Source organism: Protobothrops mucrosquamatus, unplaced genomic scaffold, assembly GCF_001527695.2.
Source record: "Protobothrops mucrosquamatus isolate PMUCROS unplaced genomic scaffold, P.Mucros_1.0 scaffold3612, whole genome shotgun sequence".
NCBI lineage: Eukaryota > Metazoa > Chordata > Lepidosauria > Squamata > Viperidae > Protobothrops > Protobothrops mucrosquamatus.
Window position 1 is genome coordinate 33644 of NW_015389575.1, and position 19397 is coordinate 53040.

Below are 19397 nucleotides of genomic sequence, written 5' to 3' on the forward strand. Positions count from 1 at the left end.
TCTGCCCTCACACCCCATCATGCAGTTGATGTTGCAGGACGTGGGTAGAGGGTGGCCGCCATAGTGCTGCTGGGCTGCCTGGACGATCTGCGGCGGGCCCTGGAGGTGGTGAGTGGTCCTGTGGGCAGGTGGGGTGGGGGATGGGGGGGCAGAGTGGGGGTGGAGCAGGGAGGTGGAGCGGGGGCGGAGCCAGTTTTTGGGCACTCGGTCTCTAAAAGGTTCGCCATCACTGCCATAGGTGAAAGAGTAAAAGAAAACGGGAGGGAAAAAACTTTCTCTCAAACTATTTATCATGAAGTATAGCTTCCTCTCTAACTTGGTCATCATGAAATATAGCTTTAGATGTATCACATGTACTCATCTCTTGCATTGATAGAAGTGTGAATAAATGTGTCTGGAAATGTGGATTTCAGTCATTGTGAATGTTGTGAGGGGGAAGCTAGATAATGGAGGAGTGGTCTGTTGTTGGTTTTTTTGTCCCACTCCCCTCTTCTGCTCCTCTTTCCCTCCCCCTAGTCCCACCCCTCTTCACTGTTCCAGACAAGAGATATTAGCTGCTAAATTAGCAAAGCAGCTACACTAGGCAGAAGAAGCCACATTCTTCCTGAAGCAGTATCCAGCTTCCACTGCATCCGTATCATTTTACCAAGAGAGGTAAGTCCACAGACAAGAATTAAAAGTTTGCATAAAGTTTCAACCAGATGCTAGATTGGTGTAGCCCTCCTTAGTCATCCTGAGACTAGTGAGAATTTGTAAACAACTTTACCTTGATTTAGGTTGTTGATTTATACTTATCCAGCAATATTTATGGCTGTTGATATTTCTCAGGCAACTTTTACTTAATTGATGTTCTTCTGGGATTGGCACAGAGAATGTGGCAGCCCACAAGGAGGGCAGCAAGCTCCATGAGAAATTCTCAGCATTGTTAAGGACTGCCATTAGCCAACTGTGACAAGCCTGCAAGAGATTCGGCCAAATCTGTAATTGAGGGTAAGAGTTGAAGACAATTGTGGGAATGCTATTTCTTTTCCATCACAACACAATGTTGATGAATGGCTTCTTGGGGCGAAACCCTGCCACTTAAAATGGTTTGCATTCAGAGCTTACCATAGCATGGATTCTGGTTCTTAACATTAATTGAGATTTTAAATTATTTTTTTTCTATCCTGTCATTTTTTGCAGGGAACCCAGGAACCCATATGATGCAGATTATATTTCATTTATCTAATTTCTTTTTTCTTTATCTCTACAGACTGTAGAAATTGAAAACAAAGCCTTTATTTAATAGTTGTACAATAGTCCTGGGGACAATTTTATTTCTTTAGCGATGATTGTTTCAATTAGGCATATTGATACACCTTAATTTGTGGATGTAGCTGGGTATAGCAAGTTTCAATCTCAAGGCACAAACTCATCCTACAAAAAGTAAAGGAGGACAATTCTATTTGCATGTTTTATCGCTTCTACTCTAGACCTCCTCGTTACCCTTTTGATCATTTTTCTTGTTCTTGTACTGCTGTGTGATATAAGTTATCAAAATAATTCAATACACCGAAGTAGCTGTAATATTATTTCGCTGAAATCAAACTTAAAGCTTTGCTCAGTTTGGAATTTTGGGTGGTTTAGAGCAGCGCTTTTCAAACTTGGCAACTTTAAGATGTGTGGATTTCAACATCTTCGGTGCTGGCTGGGGAATTCTGGGGGTTGAAGTACGCATATTTTAAAATCACAAGTGCAAACCCAATCCAAATAGGCATTACAAATCATGGTCACATGTCTACGGGACATTCCAACTGGTTGTAAAGGTGAGCTAGTTGCCAAGTGCCTGAAATGCAGTCATGTGACTACATGGGGATTGTGCAACATTTTAAAATGGCCAAAACTGCTTTATGGGTTGTAAAGTACTTGTTCCAGGCCCATCATAATTTTGAACAGTTGTTAAATGAATGGTTGTAAGTTGAGGATTACCTCTACCTTAATGGAAGAACACGGAATGAATACTTTATAGATTACACACTTATTATTTGAATGTCATGCTTTTTGCTAAATAGGGACTATATTTAATTCACTGTTCCTTGCGCTTTTCAGTAAAATAGAGCAAACCATGATCTCTAGATTATTGTGGCCTTTGGTTTTGCTGGATCTTCATGCATTTCTAGTAGAAAACACCAATGAAGAAAAAAGAAATGGAGTCAGAAAGCAGAAGAGCAAACCATTTGTCTCAAATGCAGTAGAAAAATATCCCAATTCAAGCGATCAAGGTGATTATTTTTGAATAGTTATTAAACCAAGTTTAATCTATCAGAGTCTAAAATTTATTTTGTATTCTGCAAGTGCAATAGTCTGAATGCTGGTCTTATGTATCGCAATCAAGCACCACTTACTCTCCTTAAGGGAGATGAAGCTGGGTTGTCTGAGTGCAGCTGGGTGTTTGAACAGGAAATGTAACCCAGCTGTCAAGTTGCCCTACAAGTGTTTTGTACCTGTGATTTGTCAGTTAGGCTATTTCTGAACGTAGATTTAGTGCTCTTTTGATGTCCATTAAATAGCCAAATGAATAGCTCATTGGCACAGAAGAAGGCCACAGGGTGAAGAATGACTATGCCATTATCGCACCCTTTGTGTGTGGTTTTGTGTTATATGATGCCCTCCAGATTGTTACATTATAACTTCCATCAGACATAGCCCAGCTAACTGGAAGTGATGGGAACTTTGTCCAATTTGCCTTAAAGATACTTCATTGGGGAAGATCAAAAACAAGTAAGTAGACACATATACCTTCCACTTCCAAAGTAATATGTATGGCTACAACTTCATTTCTTTAGGCTTACCACAGAGGCAGAAAGATAAACCACAGATTTTCAGCTCTGTTTTCGGGAGAGGCTGCAAAATGGATGGTTCAAAGGCAGGAGCCAACAGGTCGTCTACCTCTGTTATATACAAATGGGTGGCTCATCTCAGGAAAAAAATATCTAGTTTTTCCAGCTTTTCAGACATACTCAATATTTTTCAGGAAAATAATGAGTATGTCTGAAAAGCTGGAAAAACTAGATATTTGAAAATATTGACATTTAAATAACTGTGTCCACATTTGCCTATTATGCACGCCGTATTTAAAGTTTCTTTATGAGAAACTCATTCTCCAGCATTCAACTCCAGAAAAGCCTTCGCCATCCTAATAGCCACCCCAGCTGGGAATTCTGGGGCCTACAATCCATCCGGAAGCTACCAGACCAGAATAGCTCTGACAGTGGTATGGGCAGATGCATCTTTTCTCCCAGACACAGACCTATGGCAAGGCCCATGCACACTTCGGAATAAACTCCTCTGAATTCAGCAGGACTTCCAAGTACATTTGTATAGAATTGTGCAGAACTGTGTTAGTGTGTGTTGGAGGAAAACGAGTTCAACATCTTCAGTAGGTTTTCCAAACATCTGTGGAAGACTGAAGGATACAAAAGAGGTCATGTCTTTAGGGTTCAAGTGACTAATCTGAGCTGTTTTCTTCCTCTGACTTTTTTGATTTCTAGATGAAGACTGCATTCTGGAAATGGCCTTTCTCCTGGACAGTTCAGAGAGTGCTAAGAACTTCAATCATGAGCAGCAGAAAAAGTTTGTCTTGGAGACAGTAGACAGAATGAAAGGCCTGCAGCTCAGCTCTGGCCGCGCACTCAGCTGGAGGACTGCCTTACTTCAGTATAGCAGCACGGTCCTGATTGAGCAAGCATTTAGAGACTGGAAGGGCCCCGAGGCTTTTAAGTCTCGAATTGCTCCCATTACATACATTGGCCATGGGACCTATACCACCTATGCCATTACAAATCTCACTCAGCTCTATATGACTGAGGGAACTCACGGTAGTGTGAAAGTTGCTGTGTTGTTGACTGATGGGGCAGACCATCCGAGAAATCCAGATATTTTTTCAGCTACTGCTGATGCTAAACATCAAGGTATCGTGTTCTTCACTGTGGGAATGACCAGAGTAGCCGAGGAGGTGGCCAATGCTGCCAAACTCCGGCTGTTGGCCAGTGTTCCAGCCTCCAGGTTTGTCTTCAATCTGCAGGAAAAAGACGTGGTGGAAAGAATCCTCAAAGAAATGGTAGGGGCAAACACCTCAGTTGGGCCAATATACTGGATATATCCCTTATGCAGATACAATTTTTCAGTGGGTTATGTGCAAATGTTCTGTGATGGAATATCACTTGTAACACATGGCTCCAAACGTCCCTCCTTTCAGGAAGCCAGAATTATATCCCTCCTCACAAGGTAGCTGTCAAAATGCTAACTGTTCAATGGCATATTAGAGTTTAGTCAAATTACTTGAATATGTGCTGCGTAATCAGTTGGAAAAGATGAGCCAAGAGCTGGGTTGATTACTCTTTTAAGGAGATGACAGAAACCAGTCTAGAGATTAGAGTGCTGGACTAGGAACTAAGAGATCATGACTCTCGTCCACCCTCAGCTACAGTAGTTCCTTGGCTGACTTTGGCCAGCCAGTTGCACCCAGCCCATTCCACCACACAGGTTTGTTGTTGGAGAAATAAGAGGAGGGAGATGTACAAAGGAGGAAGGAAGAGGGAGAAATTGGAGGAAGGAGATGTATAGCTCAAAATGTACACCATCTTGAGCTATACAAAAGAAAGGAAACATAAATACGAGTAAATTAAAAAAAAAACATGGAGGGGCAAAATGTTTTGTTTGTGAGTATGAGGCCATGTTATGGGCCAATAATATAACCAACATGTTCCATTCTTCCATGCTGATTTATTAAGACACTAGAGTTATGTATGTTACATTTTTTCCAACCTCTGCTTCCATAATGCATTCATGTAGATATCCAGGATAGGAAAGCCCTTGCATGTGGGCCTTTGTGGACTGAGGTTCCCCTCTGTTCCAGAATAGGTAGGTAGGGCTTCAGGGTGGTGAGGATGAGGACAGGAGGAATCTCACCATGCTGGGGATGGAGCTAAAGGTATCTCCCACCTTTTCCAAAAAGCTTTACCACTTTGGAACTTCAAATATATAGATACTAATACTTGTTGTTCTTATGTTCTCAGTATATTATGAATCAACTAAGCAACCTTTCCTTGTCCACTCTGTTATGTAACTATTAATTATACAGAGGTTTTGTCAAATAAAACAACAGAAATGGCATAGTACACGTATTACCAGTGCTTTTTTTCTATAAAAAAAAAAGATGCCAGAACTCACACACGTCATACAACCTGCCTTGCCTACCCTACAAGGTTCCATCCAAAAAAGGTGCCCGAACTCCGTTCTGGGCGTTCTATGAGAAAAAAAGCCCTGCGTATTACTATGTTGGGACTATCTTCCCATGACCTTGCTTTTTCACTTTTTAAAGAACTATGCTTTATGATCTGTAAAAATCTAATTTTCTTTCCCTTTATCTATCTCTCTAGAAAGACCTGGCAGAAGAAGGGGTAAGTCATATTTGTGGATAGATGAATGAAGGGGGGGATTATGTTTAAAACGAGTTGCCTGATAAATGAACGTGAAAGTTAAATAATTATCCACATTGGTGAAAATGTTACTTAGTTTTATTACTGGTATTCTTTAATCAATACAACCCTCCCTTAATGGTGTGGAGGCATTACAAGTGTATGATATAAATTGATTAAAAACAGAAAATATAAGAATAGTTATAAGCAAAACACAGCCTGTCTCAGTTATATTGAAGATTCATTTGCTTGGTTGTTTTCCCCAAAAAAGTGTCCTCAGCCTCCTGTATGTGACTGTGAAAAAGGAGAAAAGGGCCTTCCTGGACCTGCTGTAAGTATCTTCCCCCACCCCTCACTTTTCTGGTTCTGTAGCTTACATTCTATGTACAATGTGGATTAATTTTAACAGTGGCACTTTATTAATTTGCAATGCTGATGAAATGTGCATTGAGAAAAGGCAGGCTTGTGATTCAGTAGGACGATCACAGAAACTGTATCTGCATGCAGTTGTGCAGATATATAAACTCGGTTGGCATACCCAAGACTCTAAAGTTGCTTCCCAAAACTCAGTGGGAGAGTTTCAGATGAACAGACATTAGGTTAAACTGAAATTGTCAGCAAGACCAAGGAAGAGTTCATTACATTTCTACCTTGCCTTGTCTTTGGAGAGCAGGGGGTGAGACCCAGGAGAATCTTCCTTCATTTTATTCTGAGAACAAAAATCACCAGTGAGTTTCATCAAAGAACAATTACAACACAACCATGCGAATTAGAGGGATGCCTGCTTTAGGCACTTTTGTAATTTTTTATCATAGCTTAAGTCATATTTATTTGTTTGTTGCTTTGTAACAGATCTTTCCCCTGGCTGTCAAAGTCATCCTCTCTACTCTCTACAGTGCAGCTAGGCTTGGGGGGGGGGGCACACCCTATGTTAGCTCATTAGTCATTTTGAATTATGGAATGGACAGATAGGGAGTTGAAATCATTATGAGTTCAATAAACATGTTATATGATGGAATTAAACCATGAGAGTAAGTGGAATGTATAATAAATGGTTGAACACTGATGCTGTTGGTTATATTTATCAGAATGATATATGTAGTCCACTTCTCTTAACTATTCAGAGTAGAGAGATACTGTAAAGATATGTCCCAGTCTCTACATGACTTCCACCCTCCCTCTTGACGAAGTGAGAATTTCTCTGTTTTTTCGCAGTATACAGTACATTCTGAGAACTACCTCTACTGTATATTTCCTCTTGCAGCATCACTATGAGCCACAGCCTTTAATAACAAAATTTAGGTAGTACTTTAAGCAAAAGTTCCTAGAATATTGTTCCTTGTTTTCCTAGCCATCTCCTCATTTGTTCTTGGGAGCAACAAGTGAAAGTTGTTGAAGTATAATAATGTCTAGGAAGTTGGAGAGTAAAGAACTCCATTAACTTTCCACTTTTACATCTTTTGCTTCCAGGGTAAAAAAGGCCGCCCTGGGGATGATGGAGCGCCAGGTGCAAAAGGAGGAAAGGTGCTACGATCTTTGAAATATGCTTAAAAGCTCATTTGTGAAAAATCAGTCATTTAGAACAGGGGTCCCCAACTCCTGGTCCATGGCCCACTACCAGCACATGGCCTATTCAGAATTGGGCTGCACACGCAAACGTGCAAAGCTCAACTTGCATGCGTGCTGGCCCACCACTCACGCAAGCACTGTGTGCGCATGCACACCGGCCCATTGCTTGCATGGCCCAATTCCTCTCTCCTCCCCACAGCTGGGCCACCAAGCCATAAAGGTTGAGGACCGCTGATTTAGAATGTATCTGGTTGAAATTAAGAGATCTCCCATCATTGTAGAAATCAGAAGCATAACACATACATTTCAGCATATGAGTGATGTTTTGTTAAGAAAGTAGAAATAGACTGGTCTAGAACAGGGCTTTTCAACCTTTTCACCCATTGTACCACTTTTAGGATATGGCAACATTCGAGTACCACCAGTCGCCTAGCAAGGTGTCAAAAACTTGATGACCCAAAAAAAAGAAAAGAAAAAAGTGATAAAGTACAGGTAGTCCTCGACTTAAAACAGTTCGCTTAGTGACTGTTCGAAGTTATAATGGCACTGAAAAAAGTGCCCCTCAAGCCACAGCCAAGCAAGACAGTGCCCGGCGGCACACTTCCTCCTGTCCGAGGTTTTCATTGTTGTGAGCATTTCTGTTGAGGATTGGCAGCGGGGGTGGGGTGGGGGATGTTTGGTTTTTATTTCCCCCCCCCCCCGTCTGCTGGGTGGTTGCAGCAGGTTTTGGTCACTTCACATGACCCTGAGACACTGTGACCATCATAAATATGAATCAATTGCCAAGCATCTGAATGTAAAGCACAAAACCCTGGAGATGCTGCAACATTCCAGCTGATCGGCGCTTCTTCTGGGCTCAGCAGAAGTCAGGATCAGTGCTGCTTTCCAGCTGATTGGTGCTTCTTCAGGGCTCAGCAGAAGCACCAGGATCAGCGCTGAGCTCCAGCTGGAGCCTGGCGCTGATCCTGGCGCTTCCACTGAGCCCTGACAGCCCCGAAGAAGCGCCGATCAGCTGGAAAGCGGCACTGATCCTGGCGCTTCCGCTGAGCCCTGACAGCCCTGCAGCTCCAGCCATCTCTCACTCAGGCTTGTGCGGTGCTGCCACCGGTTCAGCTCATTCCCCTCCCCCATTACCACTTTTCTAGGATGGTCGCGTACCACCTGCCAGGTGCCAATGTACCACAGGTGGTACCCATACCACTGGTTGAAAAGCCCTGGTCTAGAAGACTCCAGCCAATTTAGAATTGTTCATTAAGAGTTTTTAGAATGTTCTCAGAACACTTACAATGTTCACTAAGTTGTGAAAGTAGCAGGTTGTAGAGGAATAGTATTAAAATATCCTATTGCTTCTAGGGGGAGCCAGGCCTAAATGGAATTCCAGGAAGAGATGGGACAGAGGTAAAATCAGTATTTTGTGTCATGAATTAATTTGCTTTGAAAGGAACATCTAGGTACTTTAAAAATGTATGCCATCACACACTGATAATCACAATTTGCATTCACACAAACAGAAGGAGGTAGCAGTCTTTTTTCTATCCAAAGCTGTACTCATTCAGGGAGAGTGTGTGATAAATGGAGATGAGAGCCAAAAAGAGTGGGGCTACCCACTTCTTTTTGTTCAATAATGTCCCCCTTTTTCTTGCTCTCGTTCTCTTTCTTTGTGACATTCTCTGCCTAAGCAACAGGCTGCCAGGGAGGAGACAGGATCTTACAACACTATTGATCTGATCCCTTGGATCATGAACAATTAGGCTAAGGTAGGCTTACTGTATGAGGATTTCAAAATGCCAGATAACCACTAGCCATCGGCAAACAGTTAAAATTTTCTGTGTGTCTTTGTGGCTATATAGCGACAATCAGATTTTTGCAATCCAGATTTAGTAGCCTTAGGCTGTTGGTTGCATGGGGTTCACTAATAAAAAGCAAAAAAAAATGTGAGAAAAAAATAAACAAACTTAGCAATGTGTGAAGTACTGCTCCTCCCACATCATCGGCCTCACTCATAAAATCTTTAACCCACTATTCCAACTCATGTGGGCAATCTGGAGTAGATTATGCAGCAACTGTAACGTTAATCCCAAGCTACAAAAGCTACCTAGACTATCCTGGGATATTGGAAATGGCTAGACAATGGCATGGTCTAGCATAGTGCTAATTGGATTTTTATAATGACAGCCTTAGAGTGGGTTTTCATACTATTGACAGAAATTGCTACAATATCCTTTTATTTTAGTCAGGAGCTCAGATACTGCTTTGTAAAAAAAAATATGAGACAAAAACAGTGACTGAAGCATTAGTCATCCCTCTGCAAAATCTTTCAGTGGCTTTTCTGGGGGGTCTGATGTTAGAGAATCAGGACCACTGCGCATTGCCAAGGCACTGGGTTGAGTTCACTAAATAAAAGTTAAATAAAAAATCAAGTAAAAGAAGAGCCAACCACTGTTTCTTAGTTCCTTTTTCTCACTCCAAGACAGGCACATTTTTTAAATTAAATGCTTAGTGTTAATCCTACACGTTTTGGCTAGCAAGTGCCTGTACTAATTTACTTAAAAGATATTTCACTTCTTTCTGTTAGGGGAAATCTGGATACAAAGGAGAAAAGGTATGGATTTCTCACCTTCTTGGATCCTCTGTTTGCTGCCTGCAAGTAAAAAGTGAGTTACTGGATTTAAAGAGAAAGGATGGAATACTTATTAATTAATGAATTGTATAACCCACATTTTCCTTTTTTTTGTAAAATCTTTAACATGTTTCCAAAAAGAAAATATAAGGGGAATGGAAATCTTGAAATGAAGGAAGACCAGAGTTGTTGCTTGCTATTGTCTTGTAATGTGGAGATAATATTAATGGCACTTTTTAAATCTCAGGGTGAAAGAGGTGAATGTGGAACACCAGGCATAAAAGGAGACCGAGTAAGTAACCATCACAGATTTAACTGGGAGGAGGGGAGAGATGGTAAGGTAAAGACTTGGAAAGAAGATAAGGAGATATGATCTACTTAGAGCAGATGTAGATGTAGCCTGATGCTAAAATATCTAAATCAGGAGTGTCAAACTCGCAACGTCGCAACGTATCCAGTGGTGGGATTCAGCCAGTTCGCACCAATTCGGCAGAACTGGTAGCTAATTTTTTGTTGCCCAGGCCCAGAATGGACTTCCGGAAGCAGCATCCACACAGAGAACTGGTTGTTCACATATTTGAATCCCACCACTGGATGTATCACGACTTTTTTTGCCATTGCCGGCAATGGGGTGGGTGCGATGTATCCAGCCCGCGAGCCGGCAATTTGACACCCCTGATCTAGATCATCATTGTGTAAATATGATTAGGAAAGAGAGGACTATTGGGGTGGAAATATTTTCAATAGGTGTAAAGAATATAATAGTATCAATTAGTTTTTAAATTAGCTGCCTTAAAATTAATGATCTGTAGCAGGCCTGCAAAAATGTCTTCCTGAATTTGTGGACAGCTGCCACCAATCAGTGTGAACACTATGAGCCTGGCTAGACTTACGCCTTGAGTTGGTCAAAGGCAGCTTCCTAATTTCTTCTCTTATCTTGTAGGGTCCAGAAGGCCCAGGTGGTCCAAGAGGTCCCCGAGGTCTGCAGGTAATAGAGACTAGAAAGTCTGCTTAAAGATTGTGCCACGTGCCACCCTTCTCTGTCTCTCCAGATTTAATCCTGATCCCAATTGCTGTTGTAACCTGAGGACCAGTAATTTCATAATGAAGTTTGTTACTGCATAATTTATTCATTTTTAATTGTATTATTATCAGAATAGAGTTGATTAGTGGGGATAATACAAACTCTCACATCATGAGGCTATTTTCTAATGTCATCCCCAAAAGATATTTCTTCTGCAGGAAAGAATGGGATGAAATAAACTTGAAGTTCTTCAGATGATATTACTTTTTGCATCACAACTCTGATACCTATAATCTATCCTATATGTTTCCTATACCTTTTCCAGTTCCAATATTTGATCCAGAAATAAATCTTAATCCTAATCCTTTGTATTGCTGTATGTATAATACATATTATTAAAAGTTCAGCAATATAAAGCATTTTTTTTTTTGGTCCTCTGGAGAATCCTGACTTAGTTTTCATTGTCTCAGCCACATTAACTCAGTAGGAGTTATAAAAAGGTGATTCAGAGTCTCTTCATTTTCTTTTACATTTTTTAAAAGGATATGATTTTGCCTAAAAGTTTGTAGATGACAGAACAAAAATAAGAAGGCAGAATAACTGTCACTCACTAATCAAATATTTAATATAAAAACACAGTAGATAAATGCCATAAAAAGTATTTGCTCAGTTCCACTAAATGAAGATCTTTACACACATAATTCCCTGCACAAGGACATACTATGTGTACGGAAATGTTATACTGTTACTTGTTTGTAAGCTCCAAGAACACATGGAAAATGTCCATTAGGTTCCATCTCCAGAAATCTATGACCAGGTAAGCATCTGTGGCATCTCACAAATTCTTGCCTCACAATTCCCACTCCATTTGCCCCCAGGTGTTAGTAAATAGTACATAATTTTAGGCACTAAATAATGTGCCTGGGATCTAGCAATGGTGGGGAGCTCTTACAAAGTCTGTATTGAGTTGATATCAAATGAATGCTGCTGCGAATTGTGATTTTATGTTTTTTAAGCTGATTGTGGACAGTTCTTATATTTGTATCTTTGTTATTAAATTATTTTTATCTGTTGTTAGCCACCCAGAGTCACTTACTGTAGATTGTATGGATGGCCATACAAATTGAATGAATGAATGAATCAATCAATCAATTAGCTAAGTTTGTACATTGTGCCCAGCAATGATTTGTTTTAACAATGGTTGTTGGATAAGTCATAATAGCCTGGTCCACACATGACATTGTTGAGCATTGTGTAGCTTAGTGAGATATGTGAGACCAGTCATAAGTTGACACCAATCATAGTCAACATCTATTTGTAATCTGTCATAATTATAGCCTAGGCATACAAGTACCTAGACTGGATCATGCATCCCCAGGGGTGCTGTGACAGCTGGAAATTTGAGAACTGGTCATACCTCTATTTTTTTCAGCACCACTGTAACTTTGACCAGTCATTTAACAAATGGATATAAGCTGAGGACTATCAGTACAATTCAGATGCATCACTGTCCCCCAAATCTTTTTCCTTTCCCAGTTTAAACAAACAGTCCTTAAATTTATTATGGTATATATCAAGATTTGAAGAGTTTATTCCATCTAAGTCCTCTCAAGTGTTTGGAAATCAGTAATTTAGAAATAACTGTATTATAATGATGTATAAGTACACTGACCAGAATTACTTTCACATGAGATGGAAGACTATACAAATATGATGATGGTGATGGTGAGTATGATGAAGATAGATAGAGAGATAGAGATAGATAGATAGATAGATAGATAGATAGATAGATAGATAGATAGAGAGAGAGAGAGAGAGAGAGAGAGAGAGAGAGAGAGAGAGAGAGAGACAGACAGACAGACAGACAGACAGACAGACAGACAGACAGACAGACAGACAGACAGACAGACAAAGTATAAGTAAAACTGGACAGAAAGACAAGTGACTGGGGGAGGGAGGACATACTTCCTCTTCCACCCAGTGGCCTCTAATGGACTTTCCCCCCTTTTTTTTCCTCTCACCTGCAGTAAGAAATGTTTTTTTCAAATATAATTTATTTTTATTTATTAAATTTATATGTTGCCCATCTTACTGATAAGGTAACTCTGGACAGTTTACAAAAAGTTATGGTTATCCCAGAAAGGCACAACTTGCTACCTATTTCAGAAGATCCATCCAGACCATGAGCAGGAATCTAATCACTGAAGGGAAGATAACACTGTGGATACCAACATTGTTCTCTTGTTGGCCTTTATTAAGCTATTCCCAGGACTACACTATTTTTTTAATAAATTTACAGACTGTTTGAGATAGAAATTAGCACTGCTGATGCTTCTGTGCGAGTGTAACCAATCTTCAGATATACAGATAAATGATCTTACTACTCAACTATTACTGTCTACTGCAGTCAGTTGAACATATCCTTATTTATCTATCATCTTAACTTGAGGCTTTGAAGATCTTTATCATGGTTTCATATTTTAACAGGGGCCCCAAGGAGTGCCTGGAGATCAAGGACCTGAAGGAGTGCAAGGATCAAAGGCAAGCATCCTAATCATCATTTGTTGATTTTCAGCATCATAAAGCATCTCAATTGCATTCATAATCTTGGCAAGCATGTGACTAATTCATAGCACTTGGACTAAAGTTCTCCTAGAAAAAGGGAAAAACCAAACACCCTGAGCTCGGAGCTGCCCAGAGTTTCTTATAAAATAGGCAGCTATATAAATGTACATAAATAAACAAATTAAAAGAACCCAGAAGCTCCTTAATTTTAATTTTAAACATAACTATAGAAGTGAGGTTTAAAAGGGACAATGTGATTCAAATTTGTGGAGAACTTGTCTGCTGCTTCAAACATTCTATGAAAGTTTTCCCAGTTAGCATTTTCAGAGGTCATGCTTACTCTCTCTGTGTACGTTATTGAAATATAATAATTGCTCAGAAATACTACATTTAATTGTAACAAAAAGCCCTACTTTTAGTTATATTTATGTTTCAGACATTATGACTTCGTTATTTTTCAATGAAGACATCATGATATCATTTGTGTCCATTTATATAATTACTGTAATTTCTGTCATTTGTGCATTATACTTTAGTGGCCGATTAAGTATTGCCAATTAATTAACATAAATATATTTGATAAATAAATAAATAACAGAGATATTCTCTTCCCCAACTAGTCCATTGAATGGAGGTTTTACAATACTGTTCTGTTTCCTCTGCTACTGATTCTAGCTATCATAGCTAAACTGAAAAAAAAAGTTCCTTTAAAGTCACAGCAGAAGTTCATCGAACAGCAAGAATCCAATCTTTCACTGCGGCTTGTAAACAGAAGATCAAGCTGCACAAACAGAAATGTTCACAATATTCCATATCATCGAAATCCCCTTTAAGACACTTCGGTTCATTTGAAACTTTGGTATGGCTTCAAGCCTCAGGGAGCTATAAAAGCACAGCTCATAAATAACATCTTGTTGAGACTTTGTATGATTTATGAATTTTTTTCTTTAAAGTACAAGAAAGCTATTTAGCTCCAGGGCGCCTCTCCGTACCACATTGCTCTATATGCATAGTAAGAAGTGGATTCACATAACTCTTTTCTTCCTCTTTGATATCGTATTTGAATTCTTTGAAAAATACAGTATTCGTGGTAATGGAACACATGCCTGGCTTCTAAAATGCCTTTTAAAAATTCCTATTTTATGTATAAATGTTATGATTATATAGTTGTTGCAAAGTTCATCTGTGGCCTTATTTCCCTCTTGTTTTATTGTTATTTTATTTATTGTATATGAGTGGTCCTTGTTTAACAACCACTCACTCACCGATGGTTCAAGCTTGTGACAGAGCTGAGTGAGTGGTACTTATGATGGTGCCTCAGAATTCTGTCCACCGCAGCATCCATATCCATGGTCAGGGGTAGGCAACCTTAGCTCTTTTATGACTTGTGGACTTTAACTCCCAGAATTCCTGAGCCAGCCATGCTGAGGGGAAAGGGAGAGGTTTCCAAGCTGAGCCATGCTGGCTCAGGAATTCTGGGAGTTGAAGTCCACCAGTCATAAAAGAGCCAAGGTTGCCCACCCCTGCCCGTGGTCATCTGATCACTACAGTATTTGCTATATTTTTTTTGCTGACTTCCTACAAGCGAAGTCAGTGGGGAAGCCAGCAGGTATTGCAAATGCTGACCATGTCACATTCTTGCTTAACAACCTGAGGTGATTTGCTTCATCATAGTAACCAGGAATGTCTTTAATTGCTGTCACTAAGCAGCACGGTTGTGTGACATTGCACTTTATAGTCACATCTCGTAGCAATGGCAATTCCGGTCTCAACTGTTAACCGAGGACTACCTGTAGGTCAAATTCTCTTCCAAACCACTGGGTATGGTAATAAAACACTACACAAAACCAACATTTATGCAGATATGTAAATACACTAAAATGTTCTTCACAAGTGAACATTTTTACCATATATAAGAAGAGCCAAAGATGAATGATGAATTTGGCAATTTCTGAATTTAGAAATTAGCCTACTTTAGCTGAAATTTAGGAGGAGCTACAACATAGGACATCACAGGAAAATCAGACAGGAAATATGACTAGACAGGCTCATTCTACTTAATTTTAAAACTACATGAACAGAATCCTGCAAATCTTCCCACTGCCATTTTTAACTGTCTCACTGCCATTTTTAACCGTCTCAACAATTAGGCCGAGCCCTTCCTAAATTTCTTCCTCTGTCTGTTAATCCATTGGAGGCTCCTGCCTCTCTTGTCTGATAGTTTGCTAAGCAGCATCTTTTCCCCTCATCCCCCAAGTCTATCCGCACATTGCATTACATCGTTCTATCCTATTTTCACATCAATCTATGATTTTAAAAAAGAATGAAAATTAAAATGATTTTCTTCATGTTCTAAAATGCTTGATTGTGAATGATTTCTCTATGATACATATTGTTTGTATATATGTGCCCAGTGCTTTTTTTGTAAAAAAAAAAAAAAAAAAAAGGTGCCAGAACTCACACACGTCATACAACCTGCCTTGCCTACCCTACAGGGTTCCATCCAAAAAAGGTGCCAGAACTCCGTTCTGGGTGTTTTATGACAAAAAAAGCCCTGTATGTGTCTATGATATACTATACTAGGTCCAGGAGTCGGGTGCAAAACCAGCCAGTATTATAAAAAGGGACTCCCATTGACCTACTCTTATGCTCTGATGATGTCGGTAGTGCTGACCGATGAAAGCTCAGCTTTTTATTAAATGATTTTTAGTTTAATTTTATCCTGGTGTTCGTGTTTGTTTGATTTTACTATATGGCTTTACCCAGGATTCGAATTTTTAACGAAATTAGAGATGATATACTATGTATACATGTTCATCTAAATATGTTTATGCTCTAGAACTGTAGTATAGCATTTAGAAAACTGTGAAAACCAAATGATAATTGTGATATTTTTGCTAAGTTTCTATTTTCTATTCTATTCTCTCAAGTTTATATATGCTCTCCATTCTCGTAATATTTTATGCCCTATAGCTAACTCTCACCACTTCATTCCAGACAATAATTATAATTAATTGAAGCATGATGATTTATTTTAAAATTATTTCCTTTGAAAAGGAAAAAGAGATAGTTTACCTTCCTTAAAATCTTATCAACATAATTAAAGCATTGATTTCTTTTACCTTTTAAGGGTGAAAGAGGCCTCCCAGGCCCTGTTGGATTGACTGGAGAAACAGGAGTCGGTTTGCCTGGCCCAAAGGTAAAAAATACCAATCAATCATAGGAAAAGAGGAGACACAGTTAAAGTAATAGATAATATTACTAAATGTCAATAAATATTAAAAAGTTCAACTAGTACAAATGTCTTTATATTACTTGAAAAAACTTTTAGAAACTTGGAATACTTTTGGATATACAGTATATATCCGAAAGTATCTGAAGTTTCTAAAAGATTTTTCAAGTAATACAAATATAAATAATTATGAATTATTTTATTAGTAGTATCATTTGATTGTCATGCATGAGGTTATTGGTCCTGGGATAATATTTGTTTCAATTTCTTCTCACACTGCCAGAGAGATTATAGCCAAAATAAGAATGCTATATTTGTCTAATAAAAACTATATTTTCTTAAATTAAAATATAAAAATTCTGTTTTGAAGGGAGACATTGGCTTGACAGGCAGACCGGGCCCGCCTGGCCCACCAGGTATTGGGGAACCAGGTTTACCGGTATGTATTGAATCCCAGGAAATTCTGTGAAGGAAAGGGTTGAAAACAATATGGGTTGCTTTTCTGAAAATAAGATGCAAAAGTCAAATCTGGTGTAAAATGAAGAACATAGTTGAGTATCTTCTAGTCGTATACAGGTAGTCCTTGACTCATGACCGTTCATGTACTGACCATTCAGATTTATGATAATGCTGAAAAAAGTTATTTATGAACGATCCTTCAGCTTACAACTGTCCCCGCAATCATGTGATTGCTATCCTGGCACTTGGCAAGTGGCTGGTACTCCTGCAATCACATGATTGTCATTTGCGATCTTCCCTACTGACTTCCAACAAGCAAAGTTAATGGGGTACTTTACTTTACTTTACTTTATTTTGATTTATATCCCGCCCTTCTCCCAACGGGACTCAGGGCGGCTCACAACATATTTAAAAACAGAAACATATTTACAATCCCCACCAAATAAAACCAATTAAAACCAAATATTTTAGAGTTGTGCTGTTTAAAATTTTCTAAAAAATGAACCCGATTTAAAATCCTCCCTAGGCCNCACCCGGAAGGCCACTGGCAACCAGTGCAGCTCGCGCAACAGCGGTGTTACATACAGCGGTAATTGGGGTCACATGATGTCTCCCTTAAAAAGTGTGGCGATTCACTTAACAAACATGGCAAAAAAGGTAATTAAAATTGGACGCAATCACAGGATACCTCACTTAAGAACTGTACTCCTTAACTATGATTTTTTTTGTTGAATGTAAGTCAAGGGCTATCTGTATATCATGTTTTTCAAACTTGGCAACTTTAAGAAGTGTGGACTTCAGCTCTCAGAATTTTATATTGACAATTGTCAATTGTTCTATCCTTTTGCATTGTCAATCAAAAAAGTTGGGAAAATGTCAGTATGTAGTGCAATGTTATCATTGATTGATTGACTAATCGATTGAATATGTGTCATCAAATTGATGTCAACTTTCAGCTAACACATAGATACATTTTCTCCATGACAATCTCTGTCCCTAATCTGGTCTTTCAGGTCTCCCAAGAGTGCACTCATTGCTACTGTAACTGAGCCATGCACCTTCTGCTTATTATCTTCTTCTCTTTCTCTCTCACTTTCACAGCATTAGAGTCTTTTCCAGAGAGTTAGGTCCTCACATAATGTATTCAAAGTAGGATAATGGAGCCTAATCATTTGCGCCCTGAGCGAGAACTCTGAGTTGATTTGTTCAGGGATCCATTTTACTGTTAACATTAATATAAGGGAAAATATGAGAACCCATCACTCAAACCTTGGATGAAAGTGACCATGTCATGCTGAAATTCAATATAATGCAAACATAAACAATAGAAAATAATCCAACCAGAGTCTTCAACTTCAAAAGAGCTAATTTTAACAAACTCAGAGAGAACCTAGGAAAGATTCCATGGACAAAAATCCTAAAGGGGAAAACAACCCAAGAGGTGTGTTGGTGAAAAATATGATCATAAAAGCCTAGTCCAGCACAATACCACTGAAAAAGAAAAACAAGAAATTCAAGAAGAAACCAGCATGGCTGCACAAAGATCTCTCAGACAAACTGAAGAAGGACAAGTACAAAAAATGGAAAGAGGGACACATAACTAAGGCTGATTATCAGCAGACAGCCAGAACATGCAAAGATGAAGTCAGGAAAGCAAAGGCTCAGAATGAACAAAGACTTGCAACAGAAATCAAGGACAATTTAAAAAAGTTTCTTTCAACATATTAATAACAAGAAAAAGGTCAAGGAAACTGTAGGTCCACTAAAGAGAGAAGATGGCAAGGAAGTAGCAGTAGGGAGAAAGCAGAACTGCTTAACTCATTCTTTGCATAAGTCTTCACATAAAAAGAAATTATAGCCCAACATACAAAAAAAAACCTACTGCAAAAGACAAACTAGAAACAAAAATTAAAATAAGCAAGAAAATGGTAAGAGAACACCTATCCGACCTTGATGAATATAAATCACCAGGACCAGACAGATTACAGAGTTCTGAAGGAGCTGGCAGATGTTATCTTAGAACCATTGTACCGTATCTTTCAAAAAATCCTGGAGCACCAGGGAAGTACCTGATTATTGGAAACTGGCTGATGTGGTTCCCATCTTTAAGAAAGGGAAAAAAAACAGACCCAGGAAACTACAGACCAATCAGTTTAACATCAATACCTGGGAAGATCCTGGAAAAGATAATCAAAAAACAGATCTGTGAACAACTAGAAGCAAACAAAGTTATAACCAGTAGCCAAACTTGAACAATGGGCCCTATCCAACAAAATGAATTTTAATGTGGAGAAAAGCAAAGTTTTACATTTGGGCAGGAAAAATGAAAGGTACAAGTACAGATTAGGCAAGACCTGGCTCAAAAACAGTAACTGTGAGAGGGACCTTGGAGTTCTAGTGGACGATCACTTGACTATGAGCCAGCAGTGTGCAGCAGCAGCCAAAAAAACTAATACAATACTGGGTTGT

General features: G+C 39.1%; 1 protein-coding gene across 1 annotated transcript in view; it reads left to right on the forward strand.

The window, feature by feature from the left end:
- The first annotated feature begins 1765 nt into the window (after positions 1 to 1765).
- Positions 1766 to 19397, forward strand: part of LOC107297955 (collagen alpha-1(XXVIII) chain-like) — a 46185-nt gene continuing 28553 nt past the window's right edge. Inside the window, exons 1-13 of the mRNA XM_015827319.2 lie at positions 1766 to 1805; positions 2052 to 2261; positions 3531 to 4099; positions 5421 to 5441; positions 5731 to 5790; positions 6930 to 6983; positions 8382 to 8426; positions 9604 to 9630; positions 9896 to 9940; positions 10592 to 10636; positions 13160 to 13213; positions 16368 to 16436; positions 16840 to 16908. Coding sequence (XP_015682805.2) covers positions 1766 to 1805; positions 2052 to 2261; positions 3531 to 4099; positions 5421 to 5441; positions 5731 to 5790; positions 6930 to 6983; positions 8382 to 8426; positions 9604 to 9630; positions 9896 to 9940; positions 10592 to 10636; positions 13160 to 13213; positions 16368 to 16436; positions 16840 to 16908 — 1308 coding nt within the window. The remainder of the gene's footprint in view (positions 1806 to 2051; positions 2262 to 3530; positions 4100 to 5420; positions 5442 to 5730; positions 5791 to 6929; positions 6984 to 8381; positions 8427 to 9603; positions 9631 to 9895; positions 9941 to 10591; positions 10637 to 13159; positions 13214 to 16367; positions 16437 to 16839; positions 16909 to 19397) is intronic.